This window comes from Artemia franciscana, chromosome 14 (genome assembly GCF_032884065.1).
Source record: "Artemia franciscana chromosome 14, ASM3288406v1, whole genome shotgun sequence".
NCBI lineage: Eukaryota > Metazoa > Arthropoda > Branchiopoda > Anostraca > Artemiidae > Artemia > Artemia franciscana.
In genome coordinates, this window is record NC_088876.1 from 31,864,385 (window position 1) to 31,885,582 (window position 21,198).

The window sequence follows — 21,198 nt, forward strand, 5'->3', positions numbered from 1 at the left end:
GTGTACCGGTTTTTGAAAATTTTGGCATTGGATTGGTTTTTGCTTGTAAGGCTTGTGTGGTTTCATTTGTCCAAAGAGGAATATCTGGTCCGGGACATTGCTTTTTTCTCTAAGTGTGAATAAAACAGACTTGCTTGACTTCAGGCTATTAGTATCTGGTTTGTCCAGTTGGATGACATCTGCAACCAGGATTGGGTTGCTAGTTCTTTCAGAGAGCCCTTTAGCTCCTGATTTGGTATTCCTGGAGGAATATTATACGCAACTATTTTACTTGGGTAGGGCTTTGGGGTCCAGAGAGCAGACTTTTAGCAAAGATCCATCGTGCTTGATGTTTTAATGAAAACATTGATTTTAACAATTAAAAATTGCAACCATTATTAAAATTATCTTATGTATCTCAAAGGGGATTTCAGGTGATATTTTTATGAATATTCCAAGGTTTCGGGAGGGTGGGGTTGGTGCAAGGGGAGGGGAGTTGTTTTGATTGAGACTTTGTTTTTAGGTGGTCCTTGAAAGGGCCTCTTGAAAGACATTGCCTTTTCATCATGGATAGTGAAATGCGTCCCACCTCAATTGTTGTCTTAACCATTGAAATTTACTCATCATGTGAGCTTCGAGAGAGACTTGACCAGCCAAGATAGGGCAATTCTGGGACTTTATTTGGAGTATTGGACCGTCTTTATTGGAGTATTGAAGTCTAGGGGTGATTTTTGTGGGGTGTTCTATGTATTGCCTATTTGAACAATTCTTTAGTGCAAGCAAAAGGAAATTAAAATGCCAGACCATCTGCATTCTTGTAAAGGGAGGTCTTCATCATCCATAAAAAAACACATCACAGCGTGATCCAGAGAGTGGTTTGGTGCACAATTGGCTTGGATTCCTTCTGATAGCTCGAGATAAATATACTCAAACCTTTCTTTATTTAATTTCTTAAGATGTTGCTGTTGTGTTTGATAAAATGACGTTTTGCTCATTTTTGGTTTAATAGAGGTCTACTTTTTCTTTTAAAACTTGCAGCGCAAACAATAAAAGTGTTGACAACAAATTCCAAACAATCATTTAGTTTTCATCTGAAAGTTTAGAGAGGCTTAGAAATTCAGGCGGTTGAAACATACTCTTATGGGTATATTACCCCCCTCCCTATACAAAGATCTTCCACCTCTCCCTAATAAAAAATCACTGCATTACGAAACAAATCACTTTAGTTGAATAAATTATTAAAGTAAACACTAGAAACAGTTTTGTGCAATAATAAGGGAAGTGTCACCTTCCAGCACCCTTGGGGACATTTATCACCCTTTTTTGCACGGAAAATCCTTGCCAGATAATTTGGTCCCCGGGAAAGGAAATTATTTTCAAAAAAATTTCTTCCCGCTAAAAATTCCCCCAGATAACTCATCCGCTAAAAATGTCCTTATGTTTCTCAATATCAAATACTATCTGTAAGTAATGGACAAATTATAAAACCTAAAAATGCACTTGAACTTCTGCAATTTAGTTCTCTGGTTGCTTTGTAGTTCGGGTGGGAGGGAGATACTTCAAAGGGTGCATTTTAATGCTAGAACATCCCTGCTTTCATTGAATTTCCATCTGATAAACACATAATTAGTTCTAAGGGAGAAATGAGGGGGGGGGGAATTGATGATAATCTCTAGAGCCATAACCTGGAGCGTTTTTTTTTGAGTGAGGGGTACAAAATAAACTTTTAAAAAAGCATCAAAAATGTGAAATTGATATTTTCTCCCTTTTGATTTCTGGGAATATTTCTGGTCTACGCTGTGATTCTGAAAGTTTTGGGGTTATGAAGACCCCAAAATGAGCAGAATTTATCCCGTATATGAGAGGGATTGCCGCTTTTTCATCCATACCGCAACTTAATGGTCGCAGAAACTTCGGAGTGTACTCATTAGGTCAGAATTTGAGATTTCTAGTCCAAAGTGATTAGAGACCAACCTGCCGTGGTATTTGTCGACCGGATAAACGCCGGTCACCTGGTAGGGGCTTACCTGTTTACCATTCATTGCCCTGAGCTCTGTTATACTTCCTGAGGTTTCCATGTTCAGATGTAGATTCTTAAAGTTGGATGGGTTCAATCTTTTTAACAAGAGGGTCATCCTGCAGCTTTTTTGATAGGTTATCTTAAGTAAATGATTTTCTAATTTTGATGATTTTTCGTTTTTCGCTTCTTTATAGGATGTTCTTGACAATATGAGCTTTGAAGTTCGTCGGGATTTTCTGGAAGGGAAAAATGGCGCTTGTAAATTAACAGAAGAGCAACTGAAACATCTTGATGACTTCTTTCATTTGATCAATCCTAGAGAAGAAGTGGGCGAAAAGGATTTTCAGGTGGGTATTTACAGTTGTTGTTAGTTCCACTGTTCCAACAACTATGATTTATAAAATTAAAAACCATAAAGATTGGTAACCATAATGATTAATCCTAGAGAAGAAGTGGGCGAAAACGATGTTCAGGTGGGTATTTAAAGTTGTTGTTACTGCCATTGCTCCAACAATTATGATTTATTGGTAACCATAAAATTGAAATAAACTTAAAATTAAATACTATAAAAATTGGTAACCATAATGATCAATCCTAGAGAAGAAGTGGGCGAAAAGGATTTTCAGGTGGGTATTTAAAGTTGTTGTTACTGCCATTGCTCCAACAATTATGATTTATTGGTAACCACAAAATTGAAATTAAATTAAAATTAATAACCATAATAATCAATCCTAGAGAAGAAGTGAGCGAAAGGGATTTTCAGTTGAGTATTTACAGTTTTTTTTAATTCCATCGCTCCAACAATTATGATTTATTGGTAATCATAAAAATAGTATGTGTGTTTTAAATTTAGAATTACTTTTTTTCTTTGACTGAGGACTGATTTGAACCAAGTGGTATTCTTTTCTTATGGAATTTTTGTTCCTAATTGGGTTACACGAAAATATAATTTACGTTTGCATTTAGTCATTTTTTGCTATTTCTGGAACATGAGCCTGCCGAAAGCCCAAGTTGGTCTAACTTCAACATGATAATAACCATTTGAAGTATCTCTCAGCCGCCTGCCTTATGGGATGTATTCTCACTTTTTTTTTTCTTTTTTTTTCAGTTCAAAGTTCTCACAGAATTTCCCTACATACAAATAATAAGATTCCTTTTCATCCAAACAAAATTATTCAGTTGTAATATTAACAAGGACTTTTCACCAAAATTACTACTCATCGCCAATTTTTTAACCATATTTAAATTTTACCCAAAATTGAATTTGCAAATTTAAACGTTGGATAGTACTACTCAAAGTACAATTATTGTTTTACAGATTTTAAAAGCAAATAACCAGGGACTTCAGGGACCGGTTTTTCAAATAATATCTTTGTTAGGCCTGGGTATGATTTGGAAAACAATCAGAAATTAAATTAATAAAGACTAGATAATAACCATTTGAAGTATCTCTCAGCCGCCAGCCATATTAGATGTATTCTCACTTCTTTTTTTTCAATTCTATGTCGCTTGAATTATTTCTATGAAAGGCTTTGCGTTTAGAACAGAGGGCCTTAAATTAGAGTCCTTTAAAATAGACAGTTACAGACAGCAGATCTTTAAAGAGGAAGTAAAGAGGTATGAGCAGTGTAAACTTCTATCTAATGTTAGAGCCATAGCTCTCAGACACGAACCAGTCTCATGTTAAGAGAGTCTTGAGTGTCATATTAAGAGAGTATTGAGTCTCATGTTAAAAGTCTCGAATAAGAATAACGAGGCAAGATGGGTTCAAATTTTGATATTGACGCTCAGGGTTTGGCATATAATTTAACACCGCATTTTAATGAAGTGGAATTTTCTTTGTTGCTAATTATTTGGTTTGGGATTGCCCAGTGCATTCGTGAGGACTTCAATCATGAGGACTTTTGTTCGGGGAAGGGGGTCTTAATTTGTTACTGGGTCAACATATTGCGTTTTTGAGACCCGGGCCAATTTTTTTAGGGGAGGGGGGGGGTTAAACCCCGTAACCTCTGCATGTATACGGCCTTGCTTGTGCTAAGCCGACCATGCGTCTGCATGCGAGAAAGGTTTGAAAAGGTTAAGCTGATATTTAAGGCATATCTGAGTGTATGGAGCAGGCCATCTCTAAGCAAAGACCTGATTGTCCTCAGCAAGGATATGCTGAAGATTCTGCTGCTTATTTTCCATAATTCTAACCCATCATATATTGACATTTGCTGCAAAATCAAGAGCGCGCTCGATGTTTTCTCAAGTTCAACTTATTTTCTTACTACCATTCTGTTTGTTTTCAAATTTCATTTAGACAATTTAGTAGGTTTCTAATCAAATTCCGAAGTTCTGTTGTACTTAGTACAAGCTTAATTTCATAAAAAGTCGAACTTCAGAATTATTTAAATGCTAAAAAATAAGAGTACCAAATAGGGATGGGTCCTATTGATAGACCCAAGATTCCCAACATGGGGCGCAGGCCCGACTGGTGGGGCATAGCAATATTTTAATGGATCGGGGGCAGGACATGCACCCTTCGGGTGACTATACTTTGAAGCCTAATTAAAAAAAAAAACACGTGAATGACGTCACATTCAAATGCATTTAAAGAGCAAAAAAGATCCATGATATTATTGCAACTGCGTAATATATCGTATAAAAGGTGTTGTATTCAGACGGTATTTTTCATTAGTATGAAATATGCCTAGAGGAAGACCCCCCCCCCTGAAAAAACAACAAAAACACCGAGTTAATGGCCTTTTAAGCTTCCTAAATTTTGAAGAATGAACTTGAAATTTCATAGATGGAAATATCAGAATTTTAAAAATGACTAGTAGGGGCATGACACAAAACTGGTTGGGAACGATTGTATTAGACAGTGAAACGAATACATACTAAAGCTCTAGATATGTCGATATCTATTAATATATTTATTTGTATATTATATATTTATTTATTATAGATACCTATTTATTCATATATTACATATTGATATATATTTCAATGACATGGCAGTCATCATCATCAGTAGAGAAACGTACCAACGTAGTTAAATGCTTAAGATTGACCTGGACAACAGAAGTTTCAGAACCAGGAGTATATAATGAAAGCTGGGATATTCTAATGCATCTACCTTTCTGACATGAGTGTCAGAAAAAAAGTTTAAGGGATAGACAAGGTTTACCTTAATGGTCATCTGAAGGCATTTTCTGAAGGTAGCAGTTTTCAAGCAAAAATGGCAGTTCCGAGTCCCACATATTTGTTATTAGCGTTTGGCAACGTTGAAATAATTCAATTCAGACATGAGTATTTATTTGTAGCTTATTGGTTGATTTTCGTTTATTTGCAAGGATAATTACAGCGTTGTTCACGGAGAGTTTTGCCATCATTACAGATTAAAAGCAGTGGTGCAATTTTGTCAAAATCCTGGGGGGGGGGGAAGTTGGAGCCAATTTTCCCAAATTAAGTGAAAATTGAGCAATATAGTAACATAAAAGCAAAGATATTCTAAGGAAAACTGATTCGCTTCCCTGAATGTTTCAATTATACAGGCTTTTCTTGGTTTTAATAAGATTTTTGAAGAAAACAAATTTCAGCTGGGAGGACAAAGTAGAGTCTGGAGGGGGTGGTTGCCCCCCTGCCCCATAGAAAATTATCGTCTTTATTAACGATCGATGTATTCGTTGTTTCTGTGTCATGTGATCTTTTTTGGTATTTCATATACTCGTTTGGGATGTATTGGTCTTATTTATGATAGTTCTGCTATTTTATGGGAGACAATTTAAATAGTAAATTAATTTCTTGCATCAGTCATCTAATGAACAAATTTACAGTTGTTTGTTTGCGTTTATGCTTGAATTTTCCATTCTTTTAAGTCTTATCTTAATGGAGTTTAAAATAGACTGTTAAAAGTCAAGTATGATTATGGGCTAAAAACTAAAATTAAAAACTTACGCTTGTCATTATCTTGGTGACTATATCAAACAGTTCGTGGTAACGAACTGTAGTAAGGAGCCACCCGGCTCAATAGTAACCAAAACTCTAAAAAATGGATTTTTGATATCAATAGCTACATCAAAAGAATCTAATTTTAATGCTGATTTTAAATATATAAGTTTCATCAAGTTTAGTCTTACCCATCAAAAGTTACGAGCCTGAGAAAATCTGCCCTATTTTAGAAAATAAGGTGAAACACCCCCTAAAAGTCATAGAATCTTAATGAAAATCACACCATCAGATTCAGCGTATCAGAGAACCCTATTGTACAAGTTCAAAGATCCTATCTACAAAAATGTGGAATTTTGTATTTTTTGCCAGAAGACAAATCACGGATGCGTGTTTATTTGTTTTTTTGTTTTTTTTTCAGGGGTGATCGTATTGACCCAGTGGTCCTAGAATTTTGCGAGAGGGCTCATTCGAACGGAAATGAAAAGTTCTAGTGCCCATTTTAAGTGACCAAGAAATCGGAGGGCACCTAGGCCACCTCCCGCGCTCATTTTTTTCCAAAAGTAGTCGGATCAAAATCCTGAGATAGCCTTTTTATTCAGCATAGTCGAAAAACTTTATAATTATGTCTTTGGGGACGACTTACTCCCCCACACTCCCCGTGGGAGGGGCTGCAAGTTGCAAATTTTGACCAGTGTTTGCATATATTAATGGTTATTGGGAAATGTAGGGACGTTTTCAGGGGGATTTTTTGGTTGGGAGGGGGGGGGTTGAGAAGAGGGGGCTATGTGGGGTAAATTTTCCATGGGGGAATTTGTCATGGGGGAAGAAGATTTCCATAAAGGGGGCGTAGCATTTCCTAGCATTATTTAAAAAAAACAATGAGAAAATAAATATGAAAAAGTTTTTTTCAACTGGAAGTATGGAGTAGCATTAAAACTTAAAACGAACAGAAAATATTACGCATATAAGGGGTTCACCTCCTCCTAATACCTCACTCTACGCTAAAGGATTTTTAGTAATTTCAACTATTTATTCTACGGCCTTTGTGATTCAGGGGACAAAATTTAAGCTTTAATGCAAAGAGATATTGACGAGGTATTGACGAGTGGGCGAACCTTCTCATATACGTAATAAAAACATATGAATATAGAACTTTGTTACGTAAGCTAATTCGTAAGTTACGTATATCTTTTACTAATGAAAACGTTCGTAAAAACTAAAAGTTCTAGTTGCCTTTTTAAGTACCGAAAAATTTGGAGAGCAACTGGGCCTCCTTCCCCTCCTTTTTTCGCAAAATCATTGGATCAAAACTATGGGAAAGCCATTTAGCCAAATAAATAAATATGCAAATTTCGCTTTAATTATTCATCTGCGGAGAGCCGAAATCAAAACAAGGATTAACTAAAAAACGTTCAGAAATTAAATAAAAAAAACAAGTTTTTTTTTACTGAAAGTAAGGAGCGACATTAAAACTTAAAACGAACAGAAATTACCCCGTATATGAAAGGGGCTGCTCCTTCTTCAACGCCCTGCTCTGTACGCTAAAGTTTTTACTGTTTTAAAAAGTAGAGTTGAGAGAAAGAGTCAAACTTTAGTGCAAAGAGCAAGGCGTTGAAGAGGGAGCAACCCCTTTCATATACGGGGTAATTTCTGCTCGTTTTAAGTTTTAATGTCGCTCCTTACTTTCAGTTAAAAAACTTGTTTTTTTTATTTGATACAGATAAGATCCAATCTAATGCTATGACAGTAAATATTGAAACAAGCAAAATGTGAGCTGTCGTCTGGGTGGTTTTTTAAAAGCTCATATAGTGATTTGTATTTTGGTCTTTACAGGCGTGTCTTACCTCTTCGGCTGAACACCTGTCAAATATGCTGGTCTTTACAGTGATTTGTATTGGTCTTTACAGGCGTGTCTTACCTCTTCAGCTGAACACCTGTCAAATATGTTGGTCTTTACAGTGATTTGTATTTTGGTCTTTACAGGCGTGTCTTACCTCTTCAGCTGAACACTTGTCAAATATGTTTGTTTTTACAGTTATTTCTATTTTGGTCTTTACAGGCGTGTCTTACCTCTTCAGCTGAACACCTGTCAAATATGTTGGAATCTAAGCCAAAGGATGTAGTGGGAACGACATACAAAGAGCTGAATGAGGTAATTTTTAAAATTGCTGACTCGAAGTATCTTGAGCCAAAAAACGTCGAAGCACAACCCGAACCGGAGCCAGAGACTGTTGAGCATGAAGCCCTTGTAGAAGAAGTTGAAGCTGTTGAGGTAAATGCGTGACTTTCTCCTTTAATATCGATATAAGGCTTATTTTTGCTATGGGTTTGATTAGATAGAAAATTAGAGCCTAGTCAGTGACATAGTATTGCTATGAATTTCGGGCAACGAGTAAAGAAAAAAGTAATATTCTTTTAAAGATAAGAAGCTTGTCCAATGCCTGTAAATAGACAAGAAAAGAGGAGAGAAAGACAAGGCGTCTCTAAGGCAAGAAGAGGTAGATTTGTAAGAAGAAGTAGAAGTGAAACAAGTTTTGGTGAGCGTTTTTTCGTGTTCAATATCTAGATGCTGTGTGATTTTTCTTATATTTACTTTATATAATTCTGTTAAATGGTTAATGTCAGCTCCTATTTTTATAATAATTGAAAAGATTGAAATTTAAAACCTTTTAAAATTGAAAAGAGGTAGATACTTTTATTTGACAAAAAAATAATGCAGAACATATTTTATTTATTCATTTTATTTATATTTTATTATCATAAAAAAGTATTTCATTATATTTATTTTATTATATTCACATAAATTATTTATTTATTAAGAACATTCTTATATTTACTTTATATAATTCCGTTGAAAAAAAATATTTGACGAAAAAAAGAACATTGTTACTGCACCTGCTAAGAAAACCCTTAAGGGCTTGATGACAGCAAATGGGGATCTTCTATTCTAGATATTCTAAAAAAGTACTATTTTATATTCTTTTACTTATTAATAATACTAAATACACACATTTAGAACAACCATCATACTTAAATGAAAAAACATACATAAATTCTATTCGATTGCAAGAAAAAATTGTGGTTGTGGCCTTGAAGCTTGACGCAGGGAGCAAATTTTTTTTATTACAAAAGAAGACTTATTGTGTTACAAGAGCAACACTGGTTTTGTCGTTTTTTTTTTTTTTTTTTTTTTTTTTTTTTTTTTTTTGTACCCCGATTTCAGCTTATTCCTAGAAAGTGGTAAGGCCTAAACTCTGTGGTTTTTACGGAAAGTAAAGGACCTTAGGCCGGATTAATGAATATGACTTTGCATTTTGGAAAGCTTCATAGAGCTCTTGCTTGGGGTCAACAAGGATGGTTTTTGCTTGTCCTTGAGCCAGAGCCTATAGTATGTGAAGTGACTTGGAGTTTTATAGCCTATGTGAGAGAGAACTATCTGAAGTTATGCAGTGAAGCTTTCGAGTCATTATACCATGTTTCTGCTTTCGAGTGGAAAGCTCAGTTCTAACAGGCAAGCAGGCAGGCACCGATTTCAAATTGAAGATGGACTACAATCTATAAGTTTTAAATATATGTGTCAGTTACCCGGTCCCACAGCCAATAAATCTTCTTTGAGTGAATAAAAAGATTACGGAAATAAAAAAGTGGGGACCTAAAGTGCTACCAACTATTGTTTCTGCTCACTTCTGTTCGTGATGTCAGCTGAGTTTATCATTCGGTTTTTCGCACTTGGGATTGCGGTAGGGAAATGGTATCAGATGTACCTCTTAAAATTTAAAAGTACTCTCATTGCTAAAGAAATTATAGTTTATCCTTTGCTCCTTTCTAAGTTGTGACGTTAGAAACTTGGCCTACGGCAAAAAATTCAACTTTTGAACTAAGACAGATGATTTTTTTTTTTTTTTTTTTTGACGGCAGTCGATAGCTCTTGATGATCTAAGTATATATCATCCATTTCTCGGTAGAAAAATTTCTTCATGAGATATACCAGCTTGAAAATTTAAAGGGGCTGACAACTTCAGTAGTAAGGTACACGTTGAAACCAAAAATAGGCCGATACCAATTGTGAGACATATAGGGGAGTTTTAACCAACAGTTGACTGTTAGTTCAGAATCATCTTCCGAAATGAGGGGTTCGCAACTTTTGCTAGTTAGTGTACCCCTTGATTATCAATACTACAGGTTTAAGTCCGATTCCCTTGACTTAGGGGACAACCGGATTGGAGATTTGCTCTTATTTAAGACACAGTAAAGATGATAAGGTGCAAGATAACAATAAGTTTTTAGACCACACTGCTTTTCCATTTACGAAAATTAAGCAAAGAGAAAACGGTTACTAATTTTGACAAAGCAGTGACACAAAAATTAAATATAAAAACAAAACTACACTTTGCCTAAAATAAATAATATTCCGAATATATTGGCCCCACGAACGGGAAGTTTTTTCAACGAAAAAAAAAATACAAACGACAAAAAAAAATGTTTAAAAAAATGACAACTGAACACACGAAAAATAGATAGATAAGAAACAACTGACATTATAAACAAAGCTCCCAGCACATATCTTAAGTTAGTACCATCAGTGTTGGGAGTTTTCGTTTATAATGTCAGTTGTTTCTTATTTATTTTTTTTGTGTGTATGTGTTTAGTTGTCGTTTTTTTTTTTGTTTTTTTTTGTTATGTTTAAAAAAAAAATTGTCGTTTGTGTTTTTTTTTTTTTTCGTTGAGTAAGGCTCCTGACGAACGTGGAGGCGAAATATTCGGAACATTAAACATTTTAATTAAAGTGTAGTTTTTTATATATTTAACTTTTGTTCACTGGTTTGTCGAAATTAAAACCCACTTTCTCTTTGTTTAATTTTTCGGGGCAAAATAACGGAAGGGTTCAAAATTAATGAGTTCCGCTTGCCATATGTGTATATTTTAATATGTTTATTGTATCATATTATACAAGTATTTCTCTGCACTTTCTTTTTTTTATTGATAGAATTCGTTAAGAAATTTGAACTATGATTTCTTCTCTAGATTCGGCTATCTTGGATGCATAGAGAAACACCATGGGTGTGTTCTGACCCTTATCTGCAGTGAGATCAACCTTAGTATGGGACAAAGAGGCCCGAGCGCTAAAGTTAATGCATGAATTTAAGCTTAACAAAAGGTTGCCTTTATACATTAAAATCATTTATTGCTATTAATCATTTATTCACAAGCTAATTTATTAATACTTTATCTATATTTATGTTCTAATAATACTTATATTATTATCTATTATAATGTTATTATTGCTTTATCATTACATAGAATGAATTTCAGCCTAAACAATTCTCCTTAGCATTTTTTTTTGTTTAGCTAAAACTTTAATCCCCCCGTAGCGCCTTTAGGTGAGACTTTTTACCCCCCCCCCCTCCCGTGGATACAGTCTTGGCTATAAATGAAAAACATTATTTTTGTTAAACACTCCGCATCTCCTATTCCTATATTTGTCGCTAATTCCCATACTCCCCTATTGCACTCCTAGCTTCTAATTCCACTTTCCTGGCGTCTCTTGAATGTCTCAACAAGTGCAACTTCTTATTTCAAGTCATTCAAAGAGTATTCGCCCAGGGTATTTATATTCATTCACAGTCAACCTACTTTTCATTCGTTACAACATTTTTCAGCCCTATTTCCAATGTACCAATCTCTGTAATCTTTGAAATTATTCACTATAATTCTATGCTATCATTAGTCTTTTTAATGCTTAAGGTCCCTTGTGAACCTGAATTAGAAGTTACCCCCGAGATGGCCAATGGACATCCGGAGGAGAAAGTAGAAGAGCAACTGGCTGTTCCAACTGGCGTAGATCCTAAGGGAATCGAGACTACTCTTTTTTATAGAAGCGACGCTGGTAGTGCTGTTCCTGAAGCTGTCCATCTGTAAGTGTTTCTGATTTTACTACGTTTAGAAGCAGGACCGTAACAAGGGTTTTTTCGGGTTGGGAGGGGGGTTGTACAAGACAATTTCGAAAGCACATAGAAAATTTGTCAATATTCATTTTTGTTACGTTTTTACTAGTTACGCAAAAATTTCGGGGGGGGGGATTATTTAATTTCAAATATTATGTCTAGTTAATTAAATAAAAAAACAAGTTTTTTTAAATGAAAGTAAGGAGCGATATTAAAACTTAAAACGAACAGAAATTACTCCGTATATGAAAGGGGCTGTTCCCTCCTCAACGCCTCTCTTTTCGCTAAAGTTTGACTCTTTCTCTCAACTCTACTTTTTGTCGTTACGCGCCATTGTAGTTGTGTCCATGTGTCCCACCTGTGAATATATATATATATATAAAAATAAGTTGTCTGTGGATGGATGGATGGATGGATGTGTGGATGGATGTGTCAGGTGACGTCACCTGAAAAAACTGGATTAGGTGACGTCAAAACTGAAAAAACTAAAAAAAGGCAAAAACTACAAAAAAAACTAAAAACTAATAAAAAAAATAAAAAAGCTAAAAAACTAAAAAAACTATAAAGGTAAAAACCAATAAAAAACTAAAAAAAAAACTGAAAAAACTAAAAAAAGGCAAAAACTACAAAAAAAAACTAAAAACTAATAAAAAAAGTAAAAAAGCTAAAAAACTAAAAAAACTAAAAAAACTAAAAAAAGGTAAAAAACTAAAAAAAATAAAAAATAAAAAAAAACTAAAAAAAAGGAAAAAACTGAAAAATAAGCTAAAATAAAGGTAAAAACCAATAAAAAACTAAAAAAAAAAAGGAAAAAACTAATAAATGACGACACTCAAAGAGAAAGCGACCAGGACAAAAAACTAAAAAAAAAGGCAAAAACTACAAAAAAACTAAAAACTAATAAAAAAAATAAAAAAGCTAAAAAACTAAAAAAACTAAAAAAAGGTAAAAAACTAAAAAAACTAAAAACTAAAAAAAAACTAAAAAGGTAAAAACTAAAAGAACTAAAAAAGAAAAAATAAATGACGACACTCAAAGAGAAAGCGACCAGGACAAAAGGAATGTTCGATTAGCAATCAACAAAGCACCGGGACACAGGGAGTATAAATGACGACCAGGACACAAGTAAAAAAAAAAATTAACAAAACTAAAAAGAAGGTAAAAACTACAAAAAAACTAAAAAGAAAAAAAAACTAAAAACTAATAAAAAAACTAAAAAATCTAAAAATCTAAATAAACTAAAAAAGAAAAAAAAAGGAAAAAAATAAAGGAGAAAAACAAAACTAAAAAACGAATGTATATACAGACCGGGACACCGGGATACAAATGATGACCGGGACCCGGGACACAGGGAATATAAATGACGACCGGGACACAGGGACACAACTACAACGGGGACACCGGGGGAAACAGGGGGATAACCTGACAATCTATTTATATGCAAAGACAATGGGACAGCAAAGAATGTTGTATATTCGCAAGTTTTACGTAGTTAAAACCATATCTATATATATAAAAATAAGTTGTCTGTGGATGGATGGATGGATGTGTCAGGTGACGTCACCTGAAAAAACTGGATTAGGTGACGTCAAAACTGAAAAAACTAAAAAAAGGCAAAAACTACAAAAAAAACTAAAAACTAATAAAAAAAATAAAAAAGCTAAAAAACTAAAAAAACTATAAAGGTAAAAACCAATAAAAAACTAAAAAAAAAACTGAAAAAACTAAAAAAAGGCAAAAACTACAAAAAAAAACTAAAAACTAATAAAAAAAGTAAAAAAGCTAAAAAACTAAAAAAACTAAAAAAACTAAAAAAACTAAAAAAAGGTAAAAAACTAAAAAAAATAAAAAATAAAAAAAAACTAAAAAAAAGGAAAAAACTGAAAAATAAGCTAAAATAAAGGTAAAAACCAATAAAAAACTAAAAAAAAAAGGAAAAAACTAATAAATGACGACACTCAAAGAGAAAGCGACCAGGACAAAAAACTAAAAAAAAAGGCAAAAACTACAAAAAAACTAAAAACTAATAAAAAAAATAAAAAAGCTAAAAAACTAAAAAAACTAAAAAAAGGTAAAAAACTAAAAAAACTAAAAACTAAAAAAAAACTAAAAAAGGTAAAAACTAAAAGAACTAAAAAAGAAAAAAATAAATGACGACACTCAAAGAGAAAGCGACCAGGACAAAAGAAATGTTCGATTAGCAATCAACAAAGCACCGGGACACAGGGAGTATAAATGACGACCAGGACACAAGTAAAAAAAAAAATTAACAAAACTAAAAAGAAGGTAAAAACTACAAAAAAACTAAAAAGAAAAAAAAACTAAAAACTAATAAAAAAACTAAAAAATCTAAAAATCTAAATAAACTAAAAAAGAAAAAAAAAGGAAAAAAATAAAGGAGAAAAACAAAACTAAAAAACGAATGTATATACAGACCGGTACACCGGGATACAAATGACGACCGGGACACAGGGAATATAAATAACGACCGGGACACAGGGACACAACTACAACGGGGACACCGGGGGAAACAGGGGGATATAAATGACGACCGGGACAAAAAAACTAAAAAGAAATAAAAACTAAAAACTAATAAAAAAACTAAAAAATCTAAAAATCTAAATAAGCTAAAAAAGAAAAAAAAAGGAAAAAAATAAAGGAGAAAAACAAAACTAAAAAACGAATGTATATACAGACCGGGACACCGGGATACAAATGATGACCGGGACCCGGGACACAGGGAATATAAATGACGACCGGGACACAGGGACACAACTACAACGGGGACACCGGGGGAAACAGGGGGATAACCTGACAATCTATTTATATGCAAAGACAATGGGACAGCAAAGAATGTTGTATATTCGCAAGTTTTACGTAGTTAAAACCATATATATATATATATATCTATATTCACAGGTGGGACATAGGGACACAACTACAATGGCGCGTAACTAATATGGCGCGTAACGACTTACGCGCGCGGGGGGGCTTGGGGGGGGCGCGAAGCGCCCCCACCAACTAGGTGTTGGGGTGGCGCGAAGCGCCACCCCAACAGCTAGTATATATATATGTTTTTAACTACGTAAAACTTGCGAATATACAACATTCTTCGCTGTCCCATTGTCTGTGCATATAAAGAGTCTTATATACTTATAATGACGTCATATGCAAACTCTCTTTTTACAAACATGCATGCATACAACTTATTTTTATATAGATAGATAGATATACATATACAATACAAATTAATTACGTAAAACTTGTGAATATACAACATTCTCCGCTGTCCCATTGTCTGTGCATATCGATAGATTTTCAGGTTTACCGACCCTCGAACATGCAACATACAATTGTCCATGGGAAAAATAATATGTAGTAAGATCTATACCACATTTTTCTAATGATTGCCCTTGAGTTTTGTTGGTGGTGATTGCAAATACTAATCGAATTGGGAATTGCAATCTTTTAAATTGAAAAGCCAGATCCGTTGGAATCATTGGAATGCGAGGAATAAGGACAGCCTCACCCTCAAAAGGCCCTGTCAAGATTGTGGCCTCTATTAGGTTTTCCTTTGTTTTTTTTACGGCAAGTCGCGTGCCATTGCAAAGCTTTGGTGGGTTGATATTTCTTAATAGTATTATTGGTACGCCTATTTTTAGTTATAGCACGTGAGGTGGAAACCCTGGGAGATCCAGGGAATTTAAAAATTAGGATAGATAATTAACCGCTTCGTTTGGTCCCAGAACTTTGTCGACTGACTTGTAAAGGACTGCCTGGTCTTGAATCTTGGTCAAAATAATATTGTTGATTTCGTGGACGTCTTTATTCTTGGCTGCCAGAATCGCTCGTTCACTTAGCCATTTATGATTTTTATAATTGGTTAGAATATTCGGAAATACCTTTTCCACCAATTCATTTTTGGACGTCACTAAATTACAGAATTCAACAGGCAGTTGTATACGTCCTGAAATTGAGTCTAATGGGAGCTTTCCGTTTCCAATTGCCAGCAATTGATCGGAAAATGTTTGACCAGAGTCATCGTTTTGCAATCAGAGATGCATATTTGTAGTTAATTTTAATGTCTTTACCTGTTCCCATAAATTATAATTTTTCAGGCAAGCATTCATTTCGTCTGCAGGGGTTGATCTAGGTATTATAGGTAATGTTTGCCAGAAATCTCCCGCAAGCAATATTAATGTACTGCCAAAGGGTTTCGAATTTCCTCGCAATCCGGTGGATTCAGGGCTCTTTATTGCACGTTGGATTCCGAAAAATAAACACGGTGACCATTCTGTAAATGTACCGCTAAGCGGACAACAGCTAGACTTCGGAATGTATCGGAAATGAAAGAATTCGCCAAACAGCCTCATTACTGCTTATGTATCTTCCAGCCTGATATTGTACGATTTCATCGATATCACTGATTTCGGACTGCAAGCCAAAAACTGCTATGTCGCTGCCTAATAATGTATTTACGTATGTATTTGATTGCCTTTACGGAGTTACAATATTCAACGTTTATGTGCGCATTAAATGTTTTTGGCAATAAAGGTGAATATGGAACAACCCACTGATTATCTACTTCGATGGTGGTACCGTTATGCTTCTTTATTATTGCTGTTTTACCGCCATCTTCAGTAGATCTTCTTCTATATAATGGGTAACCATCATTGCCAGTAATTGTGTTGGGTACTAAAAGTCGAGGATATTGCTTTGTGCACCTTCCTTTGGCCATGCAGGGTGATGTTTCATTCAGTGCACCGCAAGATCCATGTATAATTTTTACCACAATATCATATAAGCCCTTATCGACATTTTCAGCGGAAATCACATCGTCAATTTCATTAGAAGTAATTTTATCATGTAGCCAGATTAGTATATGTGTGTGTGGCAATCCTCGTTTTTGCCATTTCACTGAGTACATCCAGCATCGCACTGACCCAAACACTTTAAGTTTTACTCTGTAGTTTATCAGTGATTTTAACCTTGCCGGAAGACACGGGCCGTAATGTCATGTCTATGAACCGCCGATTGTCCTTGAAGTAAAAGCTGTTGTATCTCGTCCCAAGATTGATTACATGTAAATGTAATAAATAAATCTGGACGACTATAGAGACGCAATAGCATATTCATGCATATGACCGGGACTGCCAGCATGTGATGAAGGTAAAATCGTTAATCTTCCAACGTTAGTGGTATTACCGTCATTTACAACTGCATCTCGCAAATGAATGTATTGTTCAGAGCGGAGCTTGGTCTGATTCAGACGGATAAATAGCAAACGTTCTGATTCAATCTTTGCATACATATTAACGATTTATAGGTGAAACAATTGACGGCATTTTAAAATATAATTATCTTCATTGTGACGAATCATTAGTCTATAGGAATAATAATTCATTGCGCTGCATTTCTTATCCGTTTGTTTGTTAGTGCATGGATCTATCAATTTATTATTAAAGTGATAGCCGTCGGCTCCATCCCAAAAAATGATAGGATATTGTAGGGCATCGTAGCATCGATGAGTTTCAGCAATTCTTACCAACTGAGCGTTTCGCTTATGAAGAATAATATATCGAGGTAAAAACTGATCACTAACCATAATGATTTCCACTTCATCGATAGTTGGAGCATTGTATCTACGCACATGTTGGCCAGTAGGCGTTTTGTCAGCGGAAATAACAATTTTATGCGTATCAGTAGGCATCAAATCGATTGCTGTTTTGAACAGACGCACTAAATTATCATTTTCGTGGAAAAGATTTTGCAATTGGGAAACGATAGTCCTTTTAACGTCGGGAGAAATTTCGCAACGTGCATTCAATTCAGAATTTCTATCACTGTTGAAGTACAGTTGTAAAAATTTATGATTCTCACCTGAGAATGGTAGAAGGGACCCTGCTCTATGATAAATTTGCCCTTTTACTTTGAAAGTAGGCATAAATTGATCTTGATTTTCGATTTAGGCACCAAACGACGTTATTTGGAAACATGAGTTATATTTTTTGTTGTTTAACAAAAAACGCTTAGATTCTGACGTAGTTCCAGTAAGCAAAGTCTTTAATGGCTCTGGTGGTGCAGCCAGTTGAGGAAGTTTAACTTTTCCTGAGGCGCAACACATTCCCATTCTTTCACCATTAAATTTCAAGGCCTTGCAATAGGGACAAATTTTAGACATAGTCCTGATTTGAACACATCTACTCAAGCTATGATCATCGACTGGGCTGTACCTGAATACCAGGCGATAATTTTCAGGTTGCTCTTGTAATTCCTCGGCACGCTTTCTTTTGATAATTTCTCTTTGAACCGCGAGCCTGTTTTCACGTTGTTTTTGTGATTCCTCGGCACGATTTTTTTGGTAATTTCTCTTTTAGCCGCTAGCCTGTTCACGTTGTTCTTGTGATTCCTCGGCACGATTTTTTTTTGGTAATTTCTCTGTGAGACGCAAGCCTGTTTTCACGCTGTTCTTATGTTTCCTCAGCACGCTTTCTTTTCTTACTTTCTGTATTAGCCGCAAGCCTTTTGGCATTGACTCTTTGAGCAGATTCCTCGGCTGTTTCTTCTGCCATTGTACCATTTATACAAAAATTGCTCTTTGAATTAACTCTTTGAGCAGCTTCCTCGGCTGTTTCTTCTGTCATCGTAAGATTTATACTAAAATTTGTCTTTGAATCGCCCCTTTTATATACTTATAATGACGTCATATATAAAGCCTTTGACGTCATTTACAAAGCCTTTGACGTCATATGTAAAGCCTTAAATACTTATAATGACGTCATATGCGGACAAATACACAAGCATACAGCTTATTTTTTTATATATAGATAGATATGAGGGGGTTCCCCCCTCTTCAATACCTCCTGACGTCCTCAATACGTCCTGGTTAACGAGAGCTTCTTCATCCTTCCTCATACAAAATGGAGTACGTCAAGGATGTGCTGCCGCACCTGAGCTGTTTAACTGCGTCATCGACCACATCATGAACGAAACGTGCCATGCCCTCCCTTTCGGCCTCAGTTATCACTGGAGGACTCTGTGCGATGTTGACGATGTAGCTGTCCTTAGTGACAATCTTGACCAACTTTAGTCTGCACTCGAGACGCTCTCCCCTACAGTCTCTAGAGTTGGGCTGCAGATCAACTGAAAGAAAACGAAGATCATGACTATAGAAAAGACCGCATCTGCACTACTATCAACTGTTGAGATTAACGGCCAAGCTGTCTATGTGGTAAGGCAGTTCAAGTATCTCGGATCAATTATATCCTCGAGTGGCACACTTGACGTCGTAATCTCAGCCAATCATCTGAGACATGGCCGATAACCCAGACACAGCTAGGAAAGGTCGATGCCGTTCAGGCTGGACACCTGTGTCGAGTCGAAGGCTTCAAATGGTATGACAAGATTTGCAATACTGAGATCCTGAAGATCTTCAAGCTGGCGAACCTCTACCTAAGTTGAAGCCCGCTCTCTGAGGTGGTGCGGCCATTTACTCCGTCTCGCGCTAAGAACCCCTGCAAGGATCATCTCGGACTTCAATCCCTCCGAAAATGGATGGAAACGCCCTGGAGGAAGGCCACGCACTAGATGGACTGATGTAATAAACCAACGCCTGCTCAGCCGCAACATCAACCCAAATGAGGCCCCATCCTTAGCCCTGGACAGGGCTACTTGGAGAAGACTGACGGTGGTGTCAACCAGTTCCCTCTATGCTGGCGACCCTGCTGAGAAAGATAGTTAAGTTGAAGTAAGTCAAGTTTATATAAAAATGGAGATCAGTTTCAAAATTAATTTAAACTGCCAGAAGTCCACAGACTGATGTTATTTTGTCACAACAAGATCAACAAGATGTCATAACATATTTCAATAACAATAACAATGTATTAATAACAATATGACAATAATGAGTGACATAACAACATATGACAACAAAATCGCCATGGCAGCATGTTTTTTTTTCTTAATATGGTATAATGTGCTTGCTTCTTTATAAATAATAGATCATTCAAAAATCGGATTGCTTTCAATAATTCTATCTAAAATATTTAAAGAAATAACAAAGAAAAAAAGAACCCTTTATCTTACTATTATCTAGTAAAGCCTTACCTCCCTGATAAAATATAATATTGTAGTTTTTGAAATAAAATATTAGCTCTCACGCATAAATGAAAAAAAAAATTAGAAATCAGCTTTGATCTTGTTATTAGAGATGCGGCAAGTTCATCCTAATAAGTAGTCTACTATTGGAATAGCTGTATAATACGCTATAAAGTACGCTTATAATAACTATATAATAATGCTTCTAATAACTATAACCACTAATTGGAGAGGAGAACTGGGAATTCTGCTCATCGTGAAAAGAACCGAGTCTTGAGAATTGAATTAAAGCGGCAGTTCTCATTATCCATTTTTGTCACGAGGGGGGCTTTGTATTTGAATATTCATTTGGTCTGTAATGTGGAAATTAGCAAAGATTATTTGTAATAAAAAGCCTGTATCCAATTAATAACCTTTACTTTTTTATAGAATGTCGGCTTCGGCTCCAGTGGTTATTCCACGTGTTCCTGTTATTCCAGCTCCGAGTGACGTCATATCTGATGTTCAGAAAGGTGGGGCTTTCAATTTCATTCAAGAGTCTGAACTCGAATCGCCACTGTCACACCCAGTAAATGTAGACCCTGCCGTCATGATGGTTGCCCCTCAGTCCTATCCTATTGCTCCCTATGTTAGTCTTGCTGGCGTTCCAGCCGTACCTTATGGAATACCTGTTACTTTAGGAAGTGGGCATCGTCCCCCATCTCCCCCTCCTCAGATTCCATTACCAACTAGAGAGGAGATGATGAGACTGGAAGCCCAGAAATTGGAAGAACAGCGGGCTATGTCAGAAATGGTCAAAATAGTAAGTGACTACAATAGTAACAGGTATTTGTGTCAAAATAGTAAGTCTTATGCGACTTCAAGGATAATAGTGTTGATTTTGTGCTGTGATTTAGTTACTGCTCAGTTCACTGGTAAAAATTCTTCACTGATAATTAGATTTATTTAGTTACAAGTAGTTAACGATAGTTTAGATTCCAAACTGAAAACCTGAGCTAGTAAGCTACAACTGTGTTATCATTGCTAAAATACATCAGTAAAAAAAAAATAATCAGTAACTGGAAACTTGTTAATAGAAATCCTTTTAAAAATAAGGTTTGAGGTAACAAGGATTACAAAAAAAAATTGAAAATCTCCAGTTGAAGATTTTCAACTGAAAGTAAGGAGCAACATCAAAATTTAAAACGAACAGAAATTATTGCGTATTTGAAAGGAGTTTCC

At 35.3% G+C, this 21,198-nt stretch overlaps 1 protein-coding gene across 2 annotated transcripts in view; it reads left to right on the forward strand.

Annotated features, from left to right (window-relative positions):
• Window positions 1–21,198, forward strand: part of LOC136035595 (caprin-1-like) — a 74,594-nt gene that overhangs the window by 17,564 nt on the left and 35,832 nt on the right. For both annotated transcript variants that reach the window (XM_065717476.1, XM_065717475.1), the window contains exons 3-6: window positions 2,194–2,346; window positions 7,995–8,207; window positions 11,681–11,850; window positions 20,407–20,779. In XM_065717476.1, the coding sequence (XP_065573548.1) occupies window positions 2,194–2,346; window positions 7,995–8,207; window positions 11,681–11,850; window positions 20,407–20,779 (909 nt within the window). The remainder of the gene's footprint in view (window positions 1–2,193; window positions 2,347–7,994; window positions 8,208–11,680; window positions 11,851–20,406; window positions 20,780–21,198) is intronic.